This window comes from Perca flavescens, chromosome 5 (genome assembly GCF_004354835.1).
Source record: "Perca flavescens isolate YP-PL-M2 chromosome 5, PFLA_1.0, whole genome shotgun sequence".
NCBI classification, from domain to species: domain Eukaryota; kingdom Metazoa; phylum Chordata; class Actinopteri; order Perciformes; family Percidae; genus Perca; species Perca flavescens.
Window position 1 is genome coordinate 24,014,589 of NC_041335.1, and position 23,502 is coordinate 24,038,090.

Here is a 23,502-nt window from a genome sequence, read left to right on the forward strand (position 1 = left end):
AAAGACAGTCATGTACAAAAAGAGTGTCATCTCAACAGTCACACACATTTAGAAGCAGAATTGTACAGGCAAAAAGAGCACGCCACAGTAACATGATTCTATGCAAGTTCAATGCAAACTATTTACAAGTTCTTCAACAATATGCAGTAACACAGGTGGAACAGTAATCAACATGGTATTTTGTGTTCATCCACGTTTTAATTGAAGCAACACCAAGAGAGATAGATATGACCCCAGTTAGAGTTTATGGAAGTCATTTTACTACAAGTAAAAAAGATGAGTGCTCATGAAGGTGAATGTATTTATTTATTCAAACACTATTTCTGCTCTGACAGCATGTCAATTAAAAGAGACAGTCGGCAACATTGCACAAAAACCAAAAGACGTTGCATTGAACCTAAACATACCCTTTGACATACAAGGAGGGGGGGGCGAAGTCCATCCTTAATTTAAGTGTATATAAAAAAATAATAATCCTTGAAATATAAGGGTCACTTAAATGAGAACAAACATGCTGTGTCTTTAAAAAAAAAAGAAACATTGTGGGCACTACAGTGAGAATAAACCAACAGAACTTACACATCAAAGAGTATTCTAAGTGAATGAAATGATCCATGTTGGGACATTTAAATGAGTTATAGATAATACTGCTGCTGTATCATCTGAGAAGAGCAGAATAGGACCAACTGGCACAAAGTAAGTTGTGATCATGTGATTTGCAGGTGAAAAACATACAGGCTGTTGCACAATTTCTGTGCAGTGCTGGAAGAAAAAAAATTAAAAGGAACACAAATAAAGACAAAACACTGGCATTACAGCCTGATGTTGGAAGCATGCATTTCAGCTGAACAAGTTACCTTAAAAATAAAAAAGGCTTAGCTTTAAGACCAGTTATATAGTCACAACTCAGTCAGACATTTTTTCTGAAGCCACAAACACAAGAGTGTAGGATGCCTGCGGTCAGATAAACACACATGTATGTATCCTGTGTCCAAAAACCCCATCAATAAATAAAAAAAGGAAAATAATTCAAGTTTAGACATGCAAACCATTTTGAGTTTGTTAGTAAGTAAAAGTGACTTAATGATGCACCTACTTGATAGGGAACAAGTGCTGAAGAGGCCCTTACTCCTACAACTGACTAATGAACAAATATGCGTCTCTGAATGTGAAGTTTGGCAAATTTGGGAGCAGCAAGAAATCCGCAAGTTTAGTCTTTTTCAGGAATCCACAAAAAAGGGCTTCCTAAAAAGGGTTGGTAATAACCGAAAGACAAAAGAGCAGCTGTTGTATTAAAAAGAGTGAGGAAAATTTAAGATGTTAAATTTGTGCACAAATATAGCATAAATAATACAGAAAAAGAAGTCCAACTCTTTTTCTGTATTTTTTAACCAATTAAGTGCATGTCTTACTTAGTCTACCCTCACTTACATAAATGGGGTGGACCAAATACTAGTCAACACCTGAATCAACACCTAAAACAGTTTCAACAAAAACATGAACATTAAAACCTTAATGAAAGTAGAATGTATTGCAGGACTGTTGTATTAGACTGCATTAGTTGTAGCTAGGTCTTCCCAATAAACTGGAGACTGAGTGTTTGTACTCTTTGCATTCAAAGAAATGATTTGGAAACATTGGCACAGTTTAACCCTGTGGCTCGACTTTAAACACAGACCACGACGGGGCAGAAAACACAAACAGTCATGTAACCGGAGTAGAATCACAAGCATAAACTTCCTTGAGTCCAGGCTAAAAAAAAAAAAAAAAAAAAAAGCACAAAAACTGCTCTGAAACTGAAACTTTACATTCCTATATTTAACTGCTTCACACTGCTATTAACACCAATTACAGTGAGTCACGATACAGGTCGATGAGCAGCGGCTGTTACCAAAGTGTGGAATCATTACACCAAATGTAAATTTAAAACAAACGTATGCAATGACTAAATACAGATATATCATGTAAAACTCCCCATGTTTTTTTTTTTTTTTTTTTTTTAAATAGTCTATTTCACTTACGCCATGTTGGAGAGGGAGACAAATTACTGCACTGGTGTTTGAAAAAGAAATTGGTATAAAATGTGGTGTAATAAATACAAAAAATTTGGATTTGACAGATGAGCGATTAAAAACACTGTACAGTAGTTTGTATTTTTACATCATACTGGACTGGAGTTATACCATTACGTCTTTATATAAAGCCCAGCCTTGAGGATGTTCTCCAGGTGGTAAATAAAAAGAGAAGAAGTGCCCCTTGATGACACCGTGGACTTTTCTGTACGGAGCTGGGCTGGCAATCATTCCTACTTGTGCCAAAAGAAACCAGCAGCATTTAGGCCACTTTCCTCTATTATAAAAAACAAACAAACAAAAACAAGATAGCCAGCAACTCACCACGTTTCTGACTGAGAGGAAAAGTTACAACACAGTTTAAATCCTGACGTTACTACAAGAAGAGGTATCCATTTTGAAACACTTGTCTTATGTTTTTTTAATATACATTTCTGTATATGTATGACCAAGCTAAATTGTGTAGCGACAAGCCGTGTAAAAGTGCTTTTCAGAAAAGTTTGGCAAAACAGAAAACGGAAACAAAAACGAGCATCAAAGCGGTCACAGTACACAACGTTACGGAAATGGACTGCATCTGGGCAGTAGTTACCACAGCCAGAATCAAACTTAAGGCTGAGTAACAATACTTTAAGACAGCACCAGTGATCACAAGCTGAGCCCCACCATCTACAATACAAATAACATAAACTGCTCAGGGGAAATGTGGGAACAGAACTTTATCCAAAAAAAGGAAAGAAAAAGGATCTGTCTTGTCGTTTAAAAAAAGCGTTTCCTTCTTCCAGGAACAACCAGAGAGGCGAGGCTCCGTCCCTCCTGATCTTTGCGTACTTTACAATATTATGAGCCAATTATGTACACAATGGCAAGTGAGACTGGCAATATGAAAATCACAAGTACTTCTGTAATGTCATACCATTACACTATATACCATTATATTTCACCTTAATAGGACTATTTTCACAAGGAGGTCTGCGTAATGCTTAACACCTAAACAAACAAACATAATACACCACTCACTGAGATGAAGTGAGAGAATCTGTCTGTAAACATGAACAAACATAGATACTGTATATAATTATATTCATCTATACTCAGAAGTATATTAAAAACATGTCTAAGGAAGGTTGGAATGTAGTGTGGTCCTGAAAAAAATTGCACAAAATCGGTCATTTCCACCCTTTTTTTCCCTCCAAGAGGAAGAAGAAGAGATACATACGATGACGGCTTATGTCTGGAGTGATGATCCGCTGTGGAGGAGGAGGAGAAAGGCTGGCACGTCTCGGTGCAGCCATCCTGTGAGCGAGATGCCGACCGCAGCTTACAGCAGGTAAACAAGGAGAGGAGCAGCATGTCGGTGGAGAGGTTCTGCTTCACACATGCTTCTCCTCCTCTTCTCTCTACATCTCCCTCCACCTCACTCGTTGAGTTTTTCAAAGTGCCGGTATCTGACGACATGACAACACTTAAAATTTCCACAGCTGTAAAAATTTAAAAAAGAAACATAATGAGGTGGTGGTCTAGGTCCTCCGATGGGCGGAGGCGAGCTGTAGAGAGCGTTAGTAGTGGTGTTTTATGGCAAGAGAGGAGGGAAAACGGCGCACAATGAGGCCTGGTCACTTCCCCTGCCGACACTCCAGTTGCTCTCACCACAAACGGCATCAAGGTGTTCATCGGCGTGTCTCGGCTCGGCCATCGCACTGGTCTAAAAGCACTGCGTTTCCCTTCAGTCATGCGCTGCTTCAGATCAGAGGTGGACCGGAGCCCAACAGGAGTGCACTTTACAGGGAATGAGGTATTGAGGGAGCTGCGGTGTCACTCTGAGGCCAGCTCCGCCTCCGGCTCCTCTTTGACGCTGACGGGGCTCAGAGTGGAGCGGCGCGGCTGGGTCGAGCTGGAGTTGGAGCCCAGGGGACTGATGGGGTTGTGACTGGAGCAACAGGGACGGCCTTCAAGGGAGGAGGAGGTGAGCGCCCCCGCCTCGTGATCCCGGCAGTACGAGCGAGGGCAGAAGTCACAGAGAGACGAGGCCGGGGCGCCACAAACGCTGCAGTCGTGCCACGGACATTCCCAGCGACCTGCAAACAGACATAGAGGTCGTTATGGTTTCAAACGGGGGGGGGGGCAGGACCCCCGCTGAGAGTCAAAAGCTACATCGGGTCCTGAGACGATTAAAAGGACTGGAAAGCAGAAAATATATATTTTAGCTTTTGAAAAAGGCCTCTTTTTTTTTTTTTTTTTTTTAAACCTTCAAATAATAGGTTACACTTTACTTGAAGGTATCTACATAAGAGTGACATGACACGTCACTTCAAGTAAAGTGTTACTAAGTAATATTAGCTTTTTTCTCAATTATTACTAGATGAAGAAGAAGAAGATTTATTTATTTATATTAGGACAATGCACATTAATCAACATTTCTGTAAATGCGCCAGTGTTAGCCAGTCTGCTAATTTTCAACTGTAGTGCATGTCTTTATGGTGGGAAGAAACCGGAGCACCCGGAAGAAACCCACGCGAGCACGGGGAGAACATGCAAACTCCACACAGAAAGGCCTGGGACGACCTGGGTTTGAATCCAGAACCTTCTTGCTGTGAGCACGAGCCACCGTGCTCATATACGTTTACTTCTTCAAAAATAAAAACAAGGACACATTTTTTACACTGGTAAACATAATGCAGCCAGTGACAACCAGGAATTACAATAGACATTGCCTGTTTTGAGGGGTCACAAACCAAAAATGTTGATTATGTTTTAAGAATTGACCTGAGCTTTGTGGTTTGCTCATTTCCTTCAGTGAATAAAAAGACACTTGGAAACTTGAAAATATAGCATCACAGCAGGTATGTTAATTTGCTGAAATCAGATGATTTCGACATAGATTTCAATAGTGCTCACACCACACCCACACACACACCCACTAATTACCGTATGGCGGTTTGGTAAGGTTGAGACACAGCAGGTGGTACGCTTTCGGACAGTCCTTTCTGTCACACATCACCAGCTCCCCTCCTTCTCCGCAGCAAAAACAGAAGTATTCGTGCACGTGTTTGCCTTCCAGACGCAGCTTCCGCTTCTTCGGCTTCAGCTTGGCGTTCCTGGCCTTCTCCTCTTTTTCCATTACCACAGCACTCTGGAGGAGACATTATAAAATGAGGAAATGGTCTCAATCAGCTTCCAAAGTCAGGATTGCTCTAGAACTGGAGTCATGACGACAAGACATGAACGTCCTCACCGTTGGCTGTACCCCGAGGAATCCAGAGCAGTTGTCTGATCCACATTGACAAGACGATCTCCTGTTGCCCACACAGTGCAGGTTGTAGTTGAACGTCAGCTCTGTGTCTGCAGGAACACGAGGGAAAAGGTTCACATCAAATGGATCATCTGGCTCGCTCCTAGTGCATGCAGCGTTTACGTTCCATTTGAACTTACCAGCATCGATATCACAAAGGGTGAAGAGTCCGATGCGAACGTCTCCGTTTACTGTCCACTTCTGCGTTTCACAGTTTGGGCTGCAGCTGTGGTTCATAAACCGAGACGAGTTTCCTTTTGGGCCGGCGTCTATCACGCGATCCTGCGAGGAAAGATGGCCATAAAGACACCAGGGTTTAAGACATGCTCGCTGGAGGTCTCTCCACTGAACAATGTTTATCAGCGTCACTGATGTTACCTTGGTGAGGGTGAGCATGTAGAAGTTGGCCACTTGATTTTCATGGGCGCGTTTGATTCGCTGCTGGCACTCCTCTGAGTCGATCACCTCTCCCACATACTCTGTCACAAAGTCACCCTGGAGGAAACAACAAATATCACATTTTTACACAGACACCCTTATTTAAATGTACTTACAAATAGTGAGAAGGGTGGAAATCTATGAACCGAACACGTGTTTCAAAGCCTTTTGAATTGACAGTGTGATCTCCAGGTCATTAGGTATTTAGCTGGCAGATTAGGTAGTAATTTTAAAAACTTTAAAAAAACAATCAAGCAGGGAAAAGCATGGTGAAGTTTTGTATATTATTTACAAGTCTGAAAAGTGCTATAAAATCAGCACCCTAGTCATGTAAAACCTCTATTTCTGCCACTCTCTACTGTTACTGGTCTAATAAAAGAAGAAATGACAGGAAAATATTAAGTCTTGGTTTGGATGAGCATCTTTCTCACTGATATTTGATCTTTCACATAAGCTTAAAAAAACACTGTAACTGCCCTAATGATATCTGAATGTTCTGAGTTTTCATTTAACTACTTGAATGATATTTTTCTCCTCTGGGCCCCCACTGCAAAAACAAGTTTTATTCATCCAAATATTACTTGGCAAAAGAAAGTTTCCTCTATTTCCTCCACCTTTCAAATGTAATATATTCAGAAAATCTTGACCCCATTGCATGTTGCATGAAGCACAAATTAACCTATTTGCAGTTACTGATTTTGAAAATTGCATGGACTTTGTTCTCGGCACTATTTGGCTAAAAAGGCCTATTAGAGTGCAGGGCTGGCTCAGCAGAGAGAGTGGTCATATTGAACATGTAGTATTTCATTTGTCAGATATTCTAGGTTGATTGTGATGTCAAACTTGACTTTTAAATTATTATTATTATATTATGTGAAGAACAGTAATAAAAAACTTGATAGTCAAGCTAGTCATGATTTACTGTAGGATTGGTTTAGTTTACATTTAAGATGAACGTAAATACAAAGGAATTACAGTGACACAATGTTGTTTTGCGTGAAAGGATTGAGCTCAACACCCACCTTCCTGAGAGCCTGGTTGGTCCTGAGGCCCCAGCCACGGCCGTCTGTCTTTATCACTTCTGTCTCCGCATACAGCCGCTTGGAGAAGCACTGGTTCTCACAGTTGTCTCCTGCAGGACACACCTAACAACAAAATAACAGGTAAGAAGTTGAAAGGTGTTGCGGACATTATATTCTTTTTGTTTTAAGTACTTTCATTTGTCCTGCACCTGCCAGAAGGTGGGATGTGCACACAGTTCCTTTTATAAAAGAAGTTGAGAGGTGCCATTTCTCTTGGCTGTCTCACAGGTTTTACTGTTCAGGAAATTAGCTAAATAACAAACATGCACACAGACCTGTGGGTGACACTCGTACTGCAGCATGCGGTTAAGACATTGAGAGTGGAGGCTGCAAGGATGCTCATCTGATGGTCTGCAGTTGCATCGTGGGATTTCTGACAAGTCAGCAACGTGCACCTGCACTTTCCCCACTGGTTTGTTGGACTGACACAAGAAAACACCCGCGTAATAAGTAAAAACACTGAAGACTTCTTGAATAGAACTTCAACGTATCTAGTTTTGGGGTTATTTGTCTAAAGTGAGATATTAAAATGACATTACCTTGATGAATTTGTATGGTGGGGGTTTGCGAGAGTTACGTTCCTGCTCTAGAGCCTCCCTGCTCTCCCTCTGCGCCTTAAGCTCCTGAAACCGCCGGGCTGCTTCTTCCAGAGCTAAAACACGGCAACAATATTTCAGAAATTGATCGTTCCTACAGCTTTAAAAAGGAGGAAATCACAACAGATTTGTCTAAAAGTACAAGGAAACTTTCTAGGAAGAAATTACCTTTCTTGAAGGTTTTATTGATGTTGATTTGACCAGTGACAAAGTTCTTGTCATTCTCCACGTAGGGGAAGACGCGGCCCTGGTTGATCCAGTAGTAGTCGTGGGAGCCAAAGAAGAAGACGGGGAAGTCACCGACATCGTGGCGTAGGCTCTGAATGTTTGATGGCACCAGGCGAGGGTTGCAGATCTCCGCTGGCCACCACCTGCGAGGGAACGGGACAGAGACATTGTAAAGTGAGGACAGAGAAGAGTGTGGTGAAAACAAATCATAAAATATGTCATCTAAAGTTATTATAGCCTGAGGTAGCATCACACTTGCACCACATTTTTCAAACATTTTACTTTGCTTCTCATTCTTTCTAATTGAAACTTATGTGAATCATAATTTTTCAGAATGTGTTTCTTACAACAAAAAATATTTTTACAAGCTCCTGCAAAATCACAGATCTCTGACCTATAAGATTTACATGTTTGTCCAAAAGAAATGCTGTTGTTTTGAGAACATGAAATTGTTCTTAAATAGAAGAGACATTATTTGTGTCCGATTACCACACTTTAATCTAGTACCATGCCAGCAGACTATTAATTGCGGCATAAATGTTAAAGAGCACGACAGGGAAACTGTACTGCTGTGCTCTGCTCAGTATTTTCTGAATACCTGCATCTATAATATCACATCCTGTTTCAGTGTGAGGTGCACATAAAATGTGTTGCACTGAACTTAAACAATAAGACTGGTGATATTCCATATTTCTGTATATATTTTTTTATAGATCTAATGCTATAAAAGACCAACAATACATTTGCCCTTTGCTAGCCTACCAGAGCTCCTCAGCCCCAAGCCCATTTGTTCCAACTGAAGACAGAAATCTGTGTGATTGATTTTGTACAGAATATCACCAGACTTATCCTTTAAATGTAACCGTACCACAAACTGACAGTTGCACAACCCTCAGCAGGCTATAACCAGTTCTCTCTGCGTACCTGTAGTTGCCCAGTTTGACCCAGACAATTTGTTTGTAGTGAGGTTTCTTTCCTGCCCTGCAATCACTGCAGGACCACGCCCCCTCCGGCATCTCCATCTCCAGACACTCCGGGTGAAAGGAAGCCGGGCATGTGTCGCAGCACAGCAACTTGCCTCCTACATTTGTATGGATGTGTGTGTGTGTGTGTGTGTGTGTGTGTGTGTGTGTGTGTGTGTGTGTGTGTGTGTGTGTGTGTGTGTGTGTGTGTGTGTGTGTGTGTGTGCATGCGTTGTGGGAAATGGGTATGCAAAGAGAGGAGGAGTGTATGATTAGGTGATGCACCTTAAAACCTGGACAAACTCTGAATCTCATTTGCAGACAAGCCTTATAAAAGTACAAATGCTACAAATACAGCACAAAGTCATGGTTTTCCAACATCTACATCTGTGATATACAAATAGTGTCCTTGTAGTGAAAACATTTTCATCTAAAGCTGACATGGTCATTATTCTGAAATTAAACTAAGGCCAGGAGCTTTTTGCTTAAGTGGAGGCTCCTGTGAGAGCCATACTACATGAAAAAGACCACTGCATGGGGTTCTCAGGTCAGTAACAACTTTCATTGCAGCAGTTACGCATGTCTGGCAATCAGATTCAGAGCACTGTACCAAGACCAGTCTATGGGAAATACATGCGGCAGCACAGGAATAAAATCAGCCAGAGAGTAAACAATGAATCAGGGTTACACTCAAATAAATTGCTGGCAAAAAGCAGGCATGCAGTCCTGCCAGTAAAGCAAACTTTTCCAATCACACATATTGCATCCTGCGTGGACCAGCTTGCATGGAATCATATATTTAATAATATTGCAATTTTTAGTTTTTTTTTTTCTATACATCACAACTTTAAACTATTCTTGCACTCATCTTTGCTTAACTGTAATCAAATCTATTTCTGATAGAGAATGTATTCCATCCAAGGCAGGTCAAAACTAAAAACAAAAATGAGGTGAGCCAAAATTTCATTTCATCTGAAAATTTCAGTCAAAAATAAAACTTAGTTGCAGCCAGCATTAAAAGAGGTGAGGCCTTTCAAATCAAAAACAAGCCCAGAGTGCTGAAGTAGAGAAGCAGAGCGCCTCGAGCAGCGATTAGCTCCACAAACCACAGACAGAAACTGAACTAATCCAGAGCATCCTGCATCATACAGTGGTTGAGGTTTGATGACCAATTATATTTTCCCAGCGTATTTATCTCACCTTTATTGCAGAGATATATACCCAGATTGACTGTTCATGCACAGCACAAACCAATCTCACAATGGGCCTCGTGCAAGAACCACTCATATAGACAGATTTGATTTTAAGTGACATGTACAAGTGAATTTAGAGAACTTGTCGCATTGTACTTTTCAATGTAATTTTTTCTTAGGTACAAATTAAATTCACGAGCCGTCCAGAACTGTTGCACACGTCATGAACATAAAATTAGTCTTTCTCACAGGACAGAATCATAATTGCCTGAGTCTTAATTATTTTGAAGTTTAAATATAATGCCTAAATCCACTCAAATAAATATTAATAACTACATAAAGATGAATTACTAAAACAGACCAAAACATCATGGCTTGCCAATTTACTGAGAAGTTTGGAAAGATTTTGTGATTTTATTGGGATATTTTATAAAAATCCTCTGCTGCACCCAATAGTATAACCTTCTGAATATATTCTCGCCCATCACCATGACATCATGTTACGGATCACTAACTTCACGCCAAACCATTTCCTCTTTGAACGTGGAGGTTCCTTCTTGACCTTGGGAAAACATATAGTGTGATAAAGATTCTTAACTCAAGGTTCACTTCCAACGGGACTTCCCATTTGACACCAACAGAGAGAGAAAGGGGTTATTTAACCACATGTCATCAAGCAACCCAAGTCCCGTGAGGACACCTGGGCAAGTTCCACCTGCTGAAGAAGGTTGTGGTTGCCGAAAGCTCCAGGAATAGCTAAGCAAGTGAACTTGGATTGTAGAACTTTTTATGACACCTTTATTTCTGTCTCAGTGCAGCGATGCTCTGTTGACACATCGCTGGCAGCTGTATTAATACATGTATTTTCTAATCGTTTCGTGTCCTTTAATATAACTACTGACATTGCTAAATGTGTTCTGTTTTCAGACAGCTGGACTTTAAGTTTTTCTTTTTAATAATTGATACAAGTTTTTTTTTTTTTTTTAAAGATGTTATAGTTTATTTTTATACAGCAATTTTGGGGGCATCAATTATGCTAACGATGATGCAGCAAACAGATGACATCCATCAGGTTGAAACGAGCAATGGGCCATTTTCACAGCAGACATTTTAATTTTTCATATTAGGAAATGCACAGGTGATATTAATAACATGAACAATGGTGCATGCACAATAGCAGGACACCGAAACTCAGAAGCAGCTTAAATTAAATTTTTTTGTTACTTATATCTGTGCTTTTCCTACTGTGACATGTCAAACTGCTGCTGTAAATAAGGCCAGTTTAGAAAATGACTTCTCATATGCCCCAGAAAAGAGGTTTAGGATAAGACTAGTAGGGCTGCCACCTCTTAGTCGATTAGTCGACTAATCGGTCGTTTTGGTCTTAGTCGACTAAGATTTCTTTAGTCGATCAGTCATTTTTTATGCTTATTCATGCTTAATTACTCATTTCCAAGAAACTTATGAGCACATTTATGGTAAACACAAGATTGAAAGTGGTGATTTTGCAGGATTAATTGTGGAGAAACTCAGTTTTACAGATGGTTAATTAACTACATTTATATTGTGCTTTTCTAGTCTTAAAGACCTCTCAAAGCGCACAGCTCTGTCAATTAAATCAACTAATCGATTAGTCGACAAAATTGTATAAGTGTTAGTCGACTAAGAATTTCTTTAGTCGAGGACAGCCCTAAAGACTACAAAACTGTTCTTGCATGAGGCCCACTGTTATCTGTTAATGTGTTAGGGAACTTGGCCGAGGTTACTTTGCGCCCCTCTGCATTCAAATTAACTGCATTTTTAACCAGTTAATTAACTTTGCACCTCAGGGCTTTGAAACGAAAGATGCATACAAAAAAGGGGAGCAGGCACAACACAAACACAGACCAGTGGGACAAAAGGAGAAAGAGAAAAACTGTTCAGTTACCTTTCCCAACATTCTTTTTGGTAGCTGACGAAGGAGAGGGAATCATAGGTAATTTCAACTCAGCACGATTTGACTCAGTCAGAAGGTAGTGGGACTTATAGGCATATGAACTTAATATGGTGTCAGTAAGGTCTTGCACTAACAGCCCTACACAAGACACACAGGAAGAGACGGGGGTGAGCCGCAGTCAAACTTGAAATTACCCAAAATTCACAAAAAGAGAAAGAACAAACACTCACAGTCTTACATACACACTCACACACACACACAGAAGAAACAAGTAAAACAAAGTTTGTCCCGACACAAAGAGGCCAAACAGTGCACTCAACTTATTGATCAACAGGCAAAACATAATATCTAAAGTGGTTAAAAATCATTTAAAAAAAAAAAAAAATAAATAAAAAAGGTAAATCCTCATCACTATCCAGGACAGATGGGATTGTGTTAAGTGAAGTGCAGTGTAACAGCGTGGATCATTCATAGTATTAGTATTGGGATGAAAAACAAACATTTCACAGCTCTGCTATTCATGAACAACAATGCCAAACAGGAAACATGTAATATTAAAAGATATAAAATGATTAATTAAGTTTATGAGGTTTCATTTTTTACTCATGAGATGTTACTGCAGTTGTGACTGTTAAAAAAAAAAAAAGGTTATATTCGTAAAAAAAGATGAATAAACTACAATCATGGAAGGCAATAAGGTCCTGTTGATGCTCAACTGTGAAGTGCAAGTTAGAAGAACTGATTTTGCAGTTGTCTGTTCAGGGTCACTACTTAAAAATCACAGCTGAAGGAGAGGAGGTCCGTCATAGGTGTGTACATTTGTGAGAGCTTACCTCTGGCACACAGGAAGCACCAGCCCACGTTGATGGGGGAGGTGAGGAGGCCGTTCCTCTTGGTGCTGCTGTGGCTGCTGCAGATCATAATGTGATGGGTGATGGCGACGCTGCCTGCGGCCACGCAGCTGTCTCCTGTGTGATAGGCCACCGGACAGCGGATACAACGCATCAGACGACCTGGACAGGAGGCAGAGGAGAGGGACAGTTGGTTTACAGCTTCAGACTCAATGGTCACTCATGTAGCTGTGATACTGTGCGGCACACATAGAGCTATGAGAAGTTGCACTCCCAGTAACTGTAGAGTTTTTATAATGAATCAGGTCAGATTCCTTTATGTGTTCCAGCTGTAATTAAAAAGGAAAATATGATCACTTGGTATTTTCTTTGGTTGCTCAGACAATCAAGACTTCAGTTGTAATTTTTCCTCCCTGCTTCATTGTACGACAAAAAAAAAAAAAAAAGGCAAAAAATGGTTCATCACTAAACATTAACACTTTGGACCGGTGGGTCCCAACCTAGGGGTCCAAAAGGTCACAAAATAAATCTGGAGACTTGCGAGATGTTTAATGGGGTTAAAAAAACAAAAACAAAATTTTGTGTGAAGTATTTATTAATTTTACATTTTTGGGCCTACAAACATTTATTTCAATCAAACAATCTGAGAAAGCTCAGAGGGGAAATTCTCTGGAATTCGCATCTTAAAACATGACAAGAGGCCACAAATAGACACAGATGTTTTCATAAAGGGTCACAAGCCAAAAAGGTTGGGTTATAAACTGCCTAGATACATTCTGAAGATAACCTAACATGCAACCTAACTAGTTGAAGGATGTTATTTGAGTCCCTGAAGGGTTTTAAGAATCTCTAAATTTCCTCTCTATAAATATGTAAAAAGGCATACATACTATGTGTGTAGTACTTATGGTGATCAGAATATGACACAAACCTAAACTTTGTTGCAACTATTCGCCTTTGTCAGATAGGACATTTCCAGAAAGATAATGCACCATCATCTAATCTTTTCAGGAGCATGGCAAGGTCTCCAGCCTCCAGATGCCTCTCACCGCAAACCAAATGAGCACTTTTAATTTCAGGTGAAACCGGATGTTTATAGCAAAACTGTCACCAAATATTAGATATTCAAAGATATTCAGTGCAAGATAGTTTAAGTAGCACATTTTATTATTTTTTGCACTTCTCTCTCACATATTCTAACAGGGAAGTACAGCCTTGACCCTTGCACCTCTCATTATTATTTTTTTTCTGCTGCTATTGGACAATAACATCAGCCAGAAGCCTGAATTGTAATGGAAACTGAAAGTTTTGTTTTTGATACACTTTCTTCACACTTTGCTGACACCTAGCAATGTCCCACAGCTTCCACCGCAGACTCAAACAGGAAATCAGAAGAGCTGAAAGCAGAGGCTGTTTTACCTTTACTGGCTCGCTGCAGGTCTCTCTCCAGGCAGCAGGTAGAGCAGCTGTGCTGAGGGCAGCAGAAGCCTCCGTCCGAACTGCTGGTGGTGCCTGGGAGTTTACGGACACAGTCCTTGTGGTAGTAACAACCACATCCAGACACAGAGCAGCGTGTCACCTCCCGGCCTGCCGTTTTACAGCTAAAACAAGTATGATTGCCTAGAAAGAAGAATGAGGGAGAGTCTGGGATAGTACAGAGTCAAAAACAACACATGAAATACAATGAAGATGTATTCTGATTCGCTCACCATTTCTGCATTCCAAGCAGGTGAATCTGCCTTCAGGTAGGGACGTCACACCGAGACAGTCCAAGTGAAACTGTCTGTTGCAGTCACCTTCACACACCACCAAACCCTCTCCGTAAACCTCGCAGATCTACACACAAACACAGAGAAAGACAGTTCATATAACTCAATACCTGTAAGCTTTTAGAAGAAAGAGAGTACAACAGAGATGAATCGTGAGCAGTGCTGACCTGGCAGACGGTGTCTCTCTTGCCGGTGCTGCCATCCTGTCGGGACAAACCAGAGTCCACAGACTGAGTATCTGAAGCATCTACATCTGCTGCTGCTGGACTATCAAGACTCTTCCCAAATAAACCCTGTGAGATTTAAAAAAAATTTAAAAAGCGCAAGCGTGTTGATGTGTTTTGTGTGAAGGAATGCAGTATTATAAAGCACACGTAAGCCAACTGTGAGCAACTACTTTTTAAAGTGTGTAGATATCCAGACTCGGAAATGGATTATTAACGTATCAAAAAGTAATAAATTCTTTTAAAAAATAATTTCCCCCCCGATACCGATTCAGATACCTGAACTTACGTATCGGCCGATACAGAGTACTGACCCAATACCAGTGTGTTAAAAAATATGTCTATTTTATTATATTTTAACAGCTGTCCCAATACTGGTATCAGTATAGGAACAACTCTACACACTACTGGAAATGCACTAATAAAAAAGGCAAATGCAATGTTAAAAAGAGAAGATGATGATCAGATGACTGAAAGTTTGTCTTGTAAATGTTGCAAAATATGTAGTAGTAACACTGTGGGTATTCTCTGACTTTTGACTCTAGATGTACTGTATGTTTATACATATTTTGTGTGCAGGAGAAAGCCAGTATTTTTCCTCTTTGCGTGTGTATAGGTATTTCTGTACATGTTTTCTAAGCCTACCTGTGGGTCGTTTAGGCCTCTAGAGTCAGAGTCAGAGGTGTCTCTGTACTGAGAAGAAGCCATCTCCACATCTGTTGACGCTCTGCTTCGCTTCTTCAGGGGCTTGCAGGCGTCTGAGATCTCGCTGGCTCCTAGATGTTCACATGGGGGGGCAATAAAAAAAAAGATGGATTTCACTTTTTTTAGAAGTATAAGGAAGTCCCACCACAGAGGTTTAAGATAGACTTTATTAATCCCACACTGGGGAAATTCCTGTGCTACAGCAGTTCAAAATAAAAAAGATGTACACACATCAGAAGAACACAAATACACATTAAGTAGACATAGGAGAAAAAAATATACATAAAGTATAGGAAATGGAAAAAACAGAATTAGTTATAATTATAATAATAATAATAATAATAATAATAATAATAATAATAATAATAAAACAACCGTATTTACACAATAAACAACCTTATATAAACAGACAGTATATAAACACAGATATACAGATGAGTAAGGTGCGGATGAATAGAGATGACATATTGCACAGTTGGAGGTAGCAAAGACCGATAAATAGTAAAATGTAAATGCAAAGTGCAGGATATTAAAGGATTAAAGGAGGCACAAAAGAAAGATCCCCTACCTTTCTGTGAACCGGTCCTCAGTGTGGTCTCAGGAGCCATCTCAGCCTGTGAGGAGGTTAAACATAACCGTTTAGATTATTGTGTTTCCAATGTTGTTTACACAGGTAAAATATAAGGAAATAAAGTTGTGTACCAGCCGCAACAACCACACTGGTATGTGCGTGCGTGTGTGTGTCTGTGTGTGTGTGTGTGTTCAATACAAAAGTTCAAAACAGACTTCAACATCTGTTCATTACAATACATCTGAGAACATTACTGCCACAAGTACTAATAAAAGCAAATAATTTAAATTAGAAAGTAATTAATCAAAATAAATTATAAAAAAGATAGATATGATATATACTGTAGATGTCCTATAAAAGTGTCCTGTGATTATTTAAATTACAATTATTTTTGAAATGCTTTAATAACAGAACATCTACCTTTGTGTAAATTTTGCCAGCACAATCAAATTGTTTTACAAGATACTTAGTGTATCAGTATTGGTCGTCGTATTCTCAGTCTCAAACCAGCAAACGAGCTCAACCGTGTAATGATACCGTACTTCAGTACACTTTAAGAACAAATACTACTGGGACAACTACAGAAAATTTCAGATGAACATATCCAGGGATTTACATTATAGACACAACTGATTATGTAACAACTTGGCCACAATTTAGCACATACATCATTCACAGTCCAGTCATATACAGGGTTCAACCCAGTTTATTTTCCCTACAGCAGGAATGTGTCAGACGGCGCCCTAATATTTAATGGCTATTTAAACTAGTGAATATTGTTAATTTTGCATCTATGCACGTCCAATTTCTTTAAAAGGTTTCCTAAATTAAGGTTACATCCAATTAGTGTTCCTATCAATGTTTTTTAGCTTTGCAGAAATGGCTCGTAGAATCGTTGGCGAGAAGGAGAATCGTGAGAACGGGTTTGAGCCAAGAAAAACCCTAGCCATATGTTTTTTTAACGCAGTGCTGTTTTAGGTCTGAACACCAGGTTATCTGTGGAGGACTGATACCTGTTCCTTTTTGGTTTTCTTCTTAGGGACGGGATCGTTGCCTCTCTCTGACTCAGACCTGCTCCTGACTGACCGCCGCTGCAGCTTCCTCTCCTGAGAACCTGAAAACCCCAAAAAACTACTGAGCCGCATCTCTTACTGACTTTACAAACATGTCAAATATTCATCGAAATAACACAATCTGCATGTCCGTGTTTTACAAACCGTGTGGACTACTGTGTTGTGATCCAGGAGAGGAGGTCTGCTGCATTCCTCCCTCCTCACTCCGCCGACTGGCGGGGGAGCCTCTCCTCTCCTCCCCCTCTTCCTCCCCTTCGTCCCCGTCATCCTCCTCCTCTGGACTGGGCTCAGGTTTAGCTCTGTTGTCCTATTGAAAGCATCACAATTTCAGCATCTTTAGAGGACACATCAGGATTTACATTTTTCAGTCTGCATGAGTTACACCAACCTCAGGTGAACAGTATCCCAGATCGGGCTGCCGGGCCTCTCTCTCCACTCTCTCCTCTTTCTCTTCTTCTTGGTCTTTTTTTGGAGAAGCAGCTGCTTTTTTCTGCAAGAGAGGCCAGTCACACTTTGTGATCTCCACATTTAGCCTCTTCATGGTGATGGAGAGAGGCAGCAGCTTCCTGGCGGCCGCTGTTTTCCAGGCCCTGACTGGTGGTGGCGAGTCCGGCTGTGCTCGTGCATCACGACCTGCGCTTTGTTTCGGAGAGCTGGTTTTACGCTGATCCCCCCTCTGGTTCTTCTCTTCATTTGAGGCCTGGGAGTTTGTGTTGTCGTCTGTGTTTGAAACACTACACTGTCTACGTGGCAGCAGCCTTCGTGGCGGCTGCTCTCTCTCTGGCGACTTGACTCCTCCCTCTTCCTTCTTACTGGTTGAGCCACTGGAGCGCCGGTTTCGTTTCTCAGCTCTGATGTTGGGTTTCTTGCTGGACGTGCCTTCATGTGGGTCTGGGTCAACGTAGATGAAGGTGTAGTTGTCAATTCGTTCCTGCCGCGTCATCACAAAGGCGTCCTCAGCGTGTCCCACACCCACCTCCCACTGAGAACGCTCCCGCTGAGGGATAGGCTTCAGGAGCTGGAGAAGAAATCATCAAAACCATACAAACAAACATTGAGAATCATTTAACTGAATTTCACGCAGATTAAATTGTTGTATTCTGCTGTCAGAGAGAACACTGCTCACCATAAGTTACCATAATGATAAAGGATAAGAGTTACTGAATAGAAATGACTCACAATGACTGAAATGGTTGTTTGAAAAAGAGAACTTCGAATTGGCAAATTATATTCAGCGAAGGCATGGGAGAAGGGCTCGACAGTAAAGGTTCCCCTTGGCAACTAGATTGAGTCGATTGGCAACCATTTCGTGGCCTCTGGTTGCCCCCTTTGGCAACCACCTGTTCAATATTTATATATATATATATATATATATATATATATATATATATATATATATATATATATATATATATATAATACTGAAAGTTAACTTTGGTTTAATGATTGAAATGCCTACAGAGCATCTGAAAAAAAAAAACTCAATTTACATAGTCTCTATACTGAATCAGTCTGACAACATTTCTTAGACGCATTTGTACTTACTTTGCTTTTTTCTACAGGATTTGTGGCCTTGCGCAGAGTCTCAGCCTGAAGGTCATCAAACTGTTGCTTTCCCTGGTACAGGACTATCCTCTTCTCATGGATCCACGCTCGCTCAGCAACACTGCCAAAGAACTGGACGTGATACTCCCTGTGACCTGCACAGAGACAGAGAAAGGAAAAACAAGCTGCGGCATTTATGTCTTCACGCATGCATACGTGCGCATGCTAATGCTTGCTCTTGAGGGAATTACTGTAATTGTTGGGGCTTTGTAAATTATAGAGTGTGGTCTAGACCTACTCTATCTGTAAAGTGTCTCAAGATAACTCGGTTATGATTTGATACTATAAATAAAATTGAATTGAATTGAATACGTCTGTGAAAGAAAACAGGCCCATACCTCTGGTGTTGATGCGAGTGTGGACCTTCATCTGTGGGTCAGAGGAGACCATGCAGGGCCACCAGGGGTAAGTGCCCACCTTGGACCACACCAGATCTCCTATCACAAACTCCTTACAGAAGCCCGTCTCCTGGATCACTGATGGATGATGGACTTTTGGAACCTGAACAGAAACATGAATGAGTCATTGGTCTGCTTTCAAAATCCAAACAAGTATGTCTAATACAGTCTAACAGTCATGCTCTTGCCTTCGGTGTCTTTGGTTCAGTTTTGATAACAGTCTTCTGAGGCTTCTCTGTCTGAGCTGGCGGTGTTTCTATTGGCTGGGGCTGGATGTGGATGTCCTCTGTCTGCTCCATGTTACCTGCCTCTACTTGGCTCTGGTCCAGGTTCTGTTCCTGGACCTGCAGCTGCAGCCTCACACTCTTTTTCCTCTTCTCCTTCTTCCTCTCATGTCTGCGCTGCATCTGAGTGGCCTCGTTCTTCTGAGACTCCTTCTGAAGAGTAGAAAATAGAAAAAAACAAAACAGTGGTGATGAGACATCAGTTAACTTTTTTTTTTCTTTTAAATAAAAAGGTACTTCAAAAATGGATCTCTCTGTCTGCTGAAATCAAAGCTCCCTCAGATATCCATTTCTTAGGACGATTAAGAGTAAACCAAGATGCACACAGTATAACAACTCCATGAGAATTTAATGGGACAAATTAGACTTCTATTTAGAATAATTTTTCAGTGGGTCAATATAGACTGCCCTGTAATTTTATTTTTAGCTTGTATGTAGAGCTGAAATTATTTAGCAACATTTTTGATGCCAAACAATGCTGGTTCCAGCTTATTATTTGGACAAAGCAATCTGAAGACACTACCTTGGACTCCAGGAACTTTAACGGGCATGCTTCATTATATGCAGACAGATGATAAAAATATGCAGAAGATAAAAGCAAGGTTTATATACATGTTGAGATTAATACTGTAGTCCTAATAAAAGTGTGCATGCAGAGCGAAGAAAGGCTTCTGCTTACATTGGACAAGACTGTGAGATGTTGTTAAAAGCTTAAACAATAGGTGCGCCTTGAGTTAAAAAATGTTGTCCAAGTTCAAGAATTACGAAACTTTCTCACTCAAGAGGCTCATCATATAGCAATAATGATTACTTTCATCATCTATTTATCAGCAGACTGTTTTCTCAAGTAGTTGATTAATTAATTGTTCATTCAGAAAGTGTTACAAAATAGTAAAAAATGCCCATCACAATTTCCCAGAACCCATTATGGCGTCTTCAAATTGCTTGTTTTGATTAAAACATTACAATAATCAATTTACAATTAAACAAAAACAGAGGTAAACAGCTAATCCTCTCATTTGGGAAGATTGAGCCAGCATGTTTAATATTTCTGCATGAAAAATCACTTAAACAACAAACTTGATAAAAAAATGTCATTCCCCTCTTAAGTGAATTGCAGGAATGAAAATGTAAAGAATATAACGTCACGACTGAGATGTCTTCAGTGATAGATACAGACCTGTGTGTGTGTGTGTGTGTGTGTGTGTGTGTGTGTGTGTGTGTGTGTGTGTGTGTGTGTGTGTAACTAGCTCAGACATGCACACATTACCTGCAGTTCCTGCAGCAGGTCCCCACACAGCGCAGATTCAAACAGCTCTTTCCCATTCTGGTACGTCTTTATGATCTTCAGCTTGATCTCGGGAGAGCTGGTTTTTTTCAGCACCCCACCAGGGGTGTTGGACATGGAGTGGGAGGATTGAGAAGAAGGGGTACTGTCCACAAGGGAGGGGGGAGGACTGGAGGAAGGCAGGATTAATGGGGGAGGAGGGGGGAGAGTGTGGGTCATGATGTGTGGTGTATGGGGCATGTGGTGCTGGGAGGGCAGCGGGGGCGGCAGAGGACTCTGTGGGTGCGGGTGGGTTTGTATATGAGGTGGGTTTGAGTGGAAGAGGTGCGCGTGGTGGTGATGATGATGGTGGTGGAGGTGTGGGTGATGTGTGGGTAGAGGGGGGGACACAGGAGACAAAGGTCTCTCCTGGAGACCCGGGCCTCTCAGGACCGTCCCCTCCCCCGGCATGAGACTGTGATCTCCGTAGCTCCGTATGGCCCCGTAGCCGTTAGCCGAGCCGTTGGGGAACTGCGAGTACATGGAGAACTTGGCCTGCGGCTCGTACATGCCCAGACCAGGCGGGTAGCCGTTGGTGACCTGCGACATGTCCTCCGAGGCTGGCGGCGGGTAGGAAAACTCTGCATCCAGGGCAGCATCGTAGGAGGGACCACCATCCTCGCCTGGATCACTGCCGGTGTCACAGGTTCCTTCCTGTCTGATGTTGGCTGAGTCAATGAGCTGAGGGGGTTGCTGAATTGTATTTCCCATGATCCCTTGCATGAAGGAGAAATCCATTGTTGGGCTCCTGCATCCTTAACTGTCTTTTTCTTTGACTGGACCTGTTGACAGAGGTATGTGCAATTAAATGATACACAGGTAGGCTCTGATCAACTACACACTGTTTTCCATGAAACACAAATGTATTTAGGAGCATAACATAATCTGCATTTTCAAAACTCGATTTTGACTCAGGGAAACTGTATAAAAACGCAACATCCCTAGTTTGCCTCCAGCAAGGTACCATTGCTGCATGTCATACTCTGTATGTAACCTCAGCTCCTAATGAACTCAAGAGCTGAAATGATTTGTAGATTAATTGAACAATATTTCAAGCAAAACTGGCACATACAAAATTCACTGGTTCCTGCTTCTCAAATGTGATTTCTTTTTTTTTTTTTTTTTTGTCTTCTATAATAATAAACTGAATATCTGAGTTCTGGACTGTTGGTCAGACAAAACTAGCAATTTAATTATGTTTACTTGGGCTATGAGGAATTTTGATGGGCCTTTTCACAATTTCATAGACAAAATTATAAAGGCATGTAATGAAATATTTTGGAGATTGTTAATTAAAAAGTAGTGTTAGCCAAAGCCCTGATAAACTCAGTGATTTCTGAATGTTAGTGGACAATAAGTGGATGGTCAAACTCTTTCAAAAACAGGACAAATCCTCATCTGTAAATAGCCATTAATTATCTTAAACCTGCTCTCAAAACACATCTAAAATTCCAGGCAGCTTGTACAGGTGAACAAGAAGTATCCTCTTTCATAGCCAACTGTATAATGTAATTTAAGGTTTTTATTTCAGCAACACAAACACATGGCTTCCTGCAATCAAAAACAAAACAAAGAGCAGCTACCAGTTCCTGGTTTACCCTCTTATCCTTTAAACTTTTCGTATATATTATGATTAATTAAATCAGGTAAAAAGTGTTGAAGCTTGCACAGTGAATGGACTAACCCAGTGATTGTGGTTTCATTTGTTAACACAGTAACGTTAACGTTACTCAGGCTTGCCCAGCGTTGGCAAAGGTGGATAAGGGTGATGTAAACATCCATAAAAGGTGTCAAATAACAGTCACTAGCTGCCTATAACGACTTGTGTTGTTATTTTTGGGTTTATATGTGTTGTGGTAAACATTAGTACCTGCTTCTAAATGTAAAAAAAAAACGACGTCGCAGACAAGAAATGTTTCACTGAATGATCTTATAGCTTTCTGCGATGTTAGGCTAAAGCTACCTGGCATCAAAGGGGATTTGTCTTGAAAAAGACATGGACGGTTAACAGTTAGAAAACAAACAAGACCGGGGGAATTCGACCGTTTGTCTTTAGACACACACGACTAACCGTTCACGGTTATCCTTTATCCGTTATTACACATGAAAGAAGAAGAAAGGGGAAGCTAATGTTGGCTAGGCTAACGTTCCATTGCCAACATGGCTGCCTTTGCCCCTTTAAATCAAATTGTCTGGCGTGATTATACCTCCATCACTGGCGGCTTGGGGAGATATGCGTCTGAAAATAAGCTAGCTAAGACCCCAAAAAACGGTCCGAGCGGAGACAGAGAGAGGGGGGACAACGACATGCAGCAGCTATGGCAAACACGCTAAAGAGGAGAGCAAAGGAGCAGCAGAGATTTTGATGCCGAGTCGAGAGATGCAGGGAAATATATATTTAAACAAAATATCAATACCTTCAGCGTGTCCCATTCTAAACACATACACCAGCCAGCAACGGTTCCTCGTTTAATATAGAAGGAGAAAAAAAGTCAAAACAATCCTGTAATATAGAAAAAGCGCAGGCCTTTTCCTTTTTCGTTTTAACGCAATTCTCAACACAGAGAGGAGGAGGGGGTGTTACGCTATCTGGTCGCTGCCCAATCCCAAAGCTTGGCTCTTCCTCAGAGTAGGGACTGGAGCATTTAGTAGAATGCTACAGATAGATATGTCCATTTCTCGCCGTCCTCCTGTGTGCAGTCTTCTATATACTAATAATCATAATAACAATCTCTAGCTCCCTCTTTCTCTGGTTTAACAAAGGCACCCTGCTTTTTTTTTTTACTCCAGGCCTGGTGGTCGGTCTCTCCTGCAGCTCAGCGCCAAAATCACCGGAGGGGTTATGAGGAGCACTCCGGGATGTGTAGTTTACTTCTGATGGCATGAAAAGAATGTG

General features: G+C 40.9%; 1 protein-coding gene across 3 annotated transcripts; it reads right to left on the reverse strand.

Annotated features, from left to right (window-relative positions):
* Nucleotides 1–287: 287 nt before the first annotated feature.
* nsd3 (nuclear receptor binding SET domain protein 3) lies at nucleotides 288–23,462 on the reverse strand. 3 transcript variants are annotated; one of them, XM_028577650.1, is made up of 25 exons: nucleotides 23,024–23,462; nucleotides 20,550–21,388; nucleotides 19,184–19,429; nucleotides 18,936–19,098; nucleotides 18,538–18,692; nucleotides 17,381–18,010; nucleotides 17,137–17,299; nucleotides 16,933–17,033; nucleotides 15,917–15,962; nucleotides 15,289–15,419; nucleotides 14,587–14,712; nucleotides 14,360–14,486; nucleotides 14,070–14,270; nucleotides 12,633–12,812; nucleotides 11,791–11,937; nucleotides 8,633–8,789; nucleotides 7,649–7,851; nucleotides 7,424–7,536; nucleotides 7,160–7,306; nucleotides 6,825–6,947; nucleotides 5,743–5,859; nucleotides 5,505–5,646; nucleotides 5,308–5,414; nucleotides 5,001–5,205; nucleotides 288–4,150 (listed from the first exon to the last, which is right to left on the reverse strand). In XM_028577650.1, the coding sequence occupies exons 2-25, from the start codon at nucleotides 21,342–21,344 to the stop codon at nucleotides 3,888–3,890; spliced, it is 4,788 nt and encodes a 1,595-aa protein (XP_028433451.1). In that variant the 5' UTR covers nucleotides 21,345–21,388; nucleotides 23,024–23,462; the 3' UTR covers nucleotides 288–3,887. The 3 variants fall into 3 exon arrangements, with proteins under 3 accessions (XP_028433451.1, XP_028433450.1, XP_028433452.1); XM_028577649.1 differs by having other exon boundaries at nucleotides 19,184–19,432; XM_028577651.1 differs by lacking the exon at nucleotides 11,791–11,937 and having other exon boundaries at nucleotides 19,184–19,432.
* Nucleotides 23,463–23,502: the final 40 nt, after the last annotated feature.

Excerpts from the sequence above, each read along its gene's own strand:
- nsd3 (XM_028577649.1), bottom strand. The coding sequence starts at position 21,344 with ATGGATTTCTCCTTCATGCAAGGGATCATGGGAAATACAATTCAGCAA. Across the intron at positions 17,034-17,136 it reads ACAACACAGTAGTCCACACG|GTTCTCAGGAGAGGAAGCTG; the intron begins GTTTGTAAAACA and ends TGGGGTTTTCAG. Across the intron at positions 6,948-7,159 it reads AGTACGAGTGTCACCCACAG|GTGTGTCCTGCAGGAGACAA; the intron begins GTCTGTGTGCAT and ends TTTTGTTGTTAG.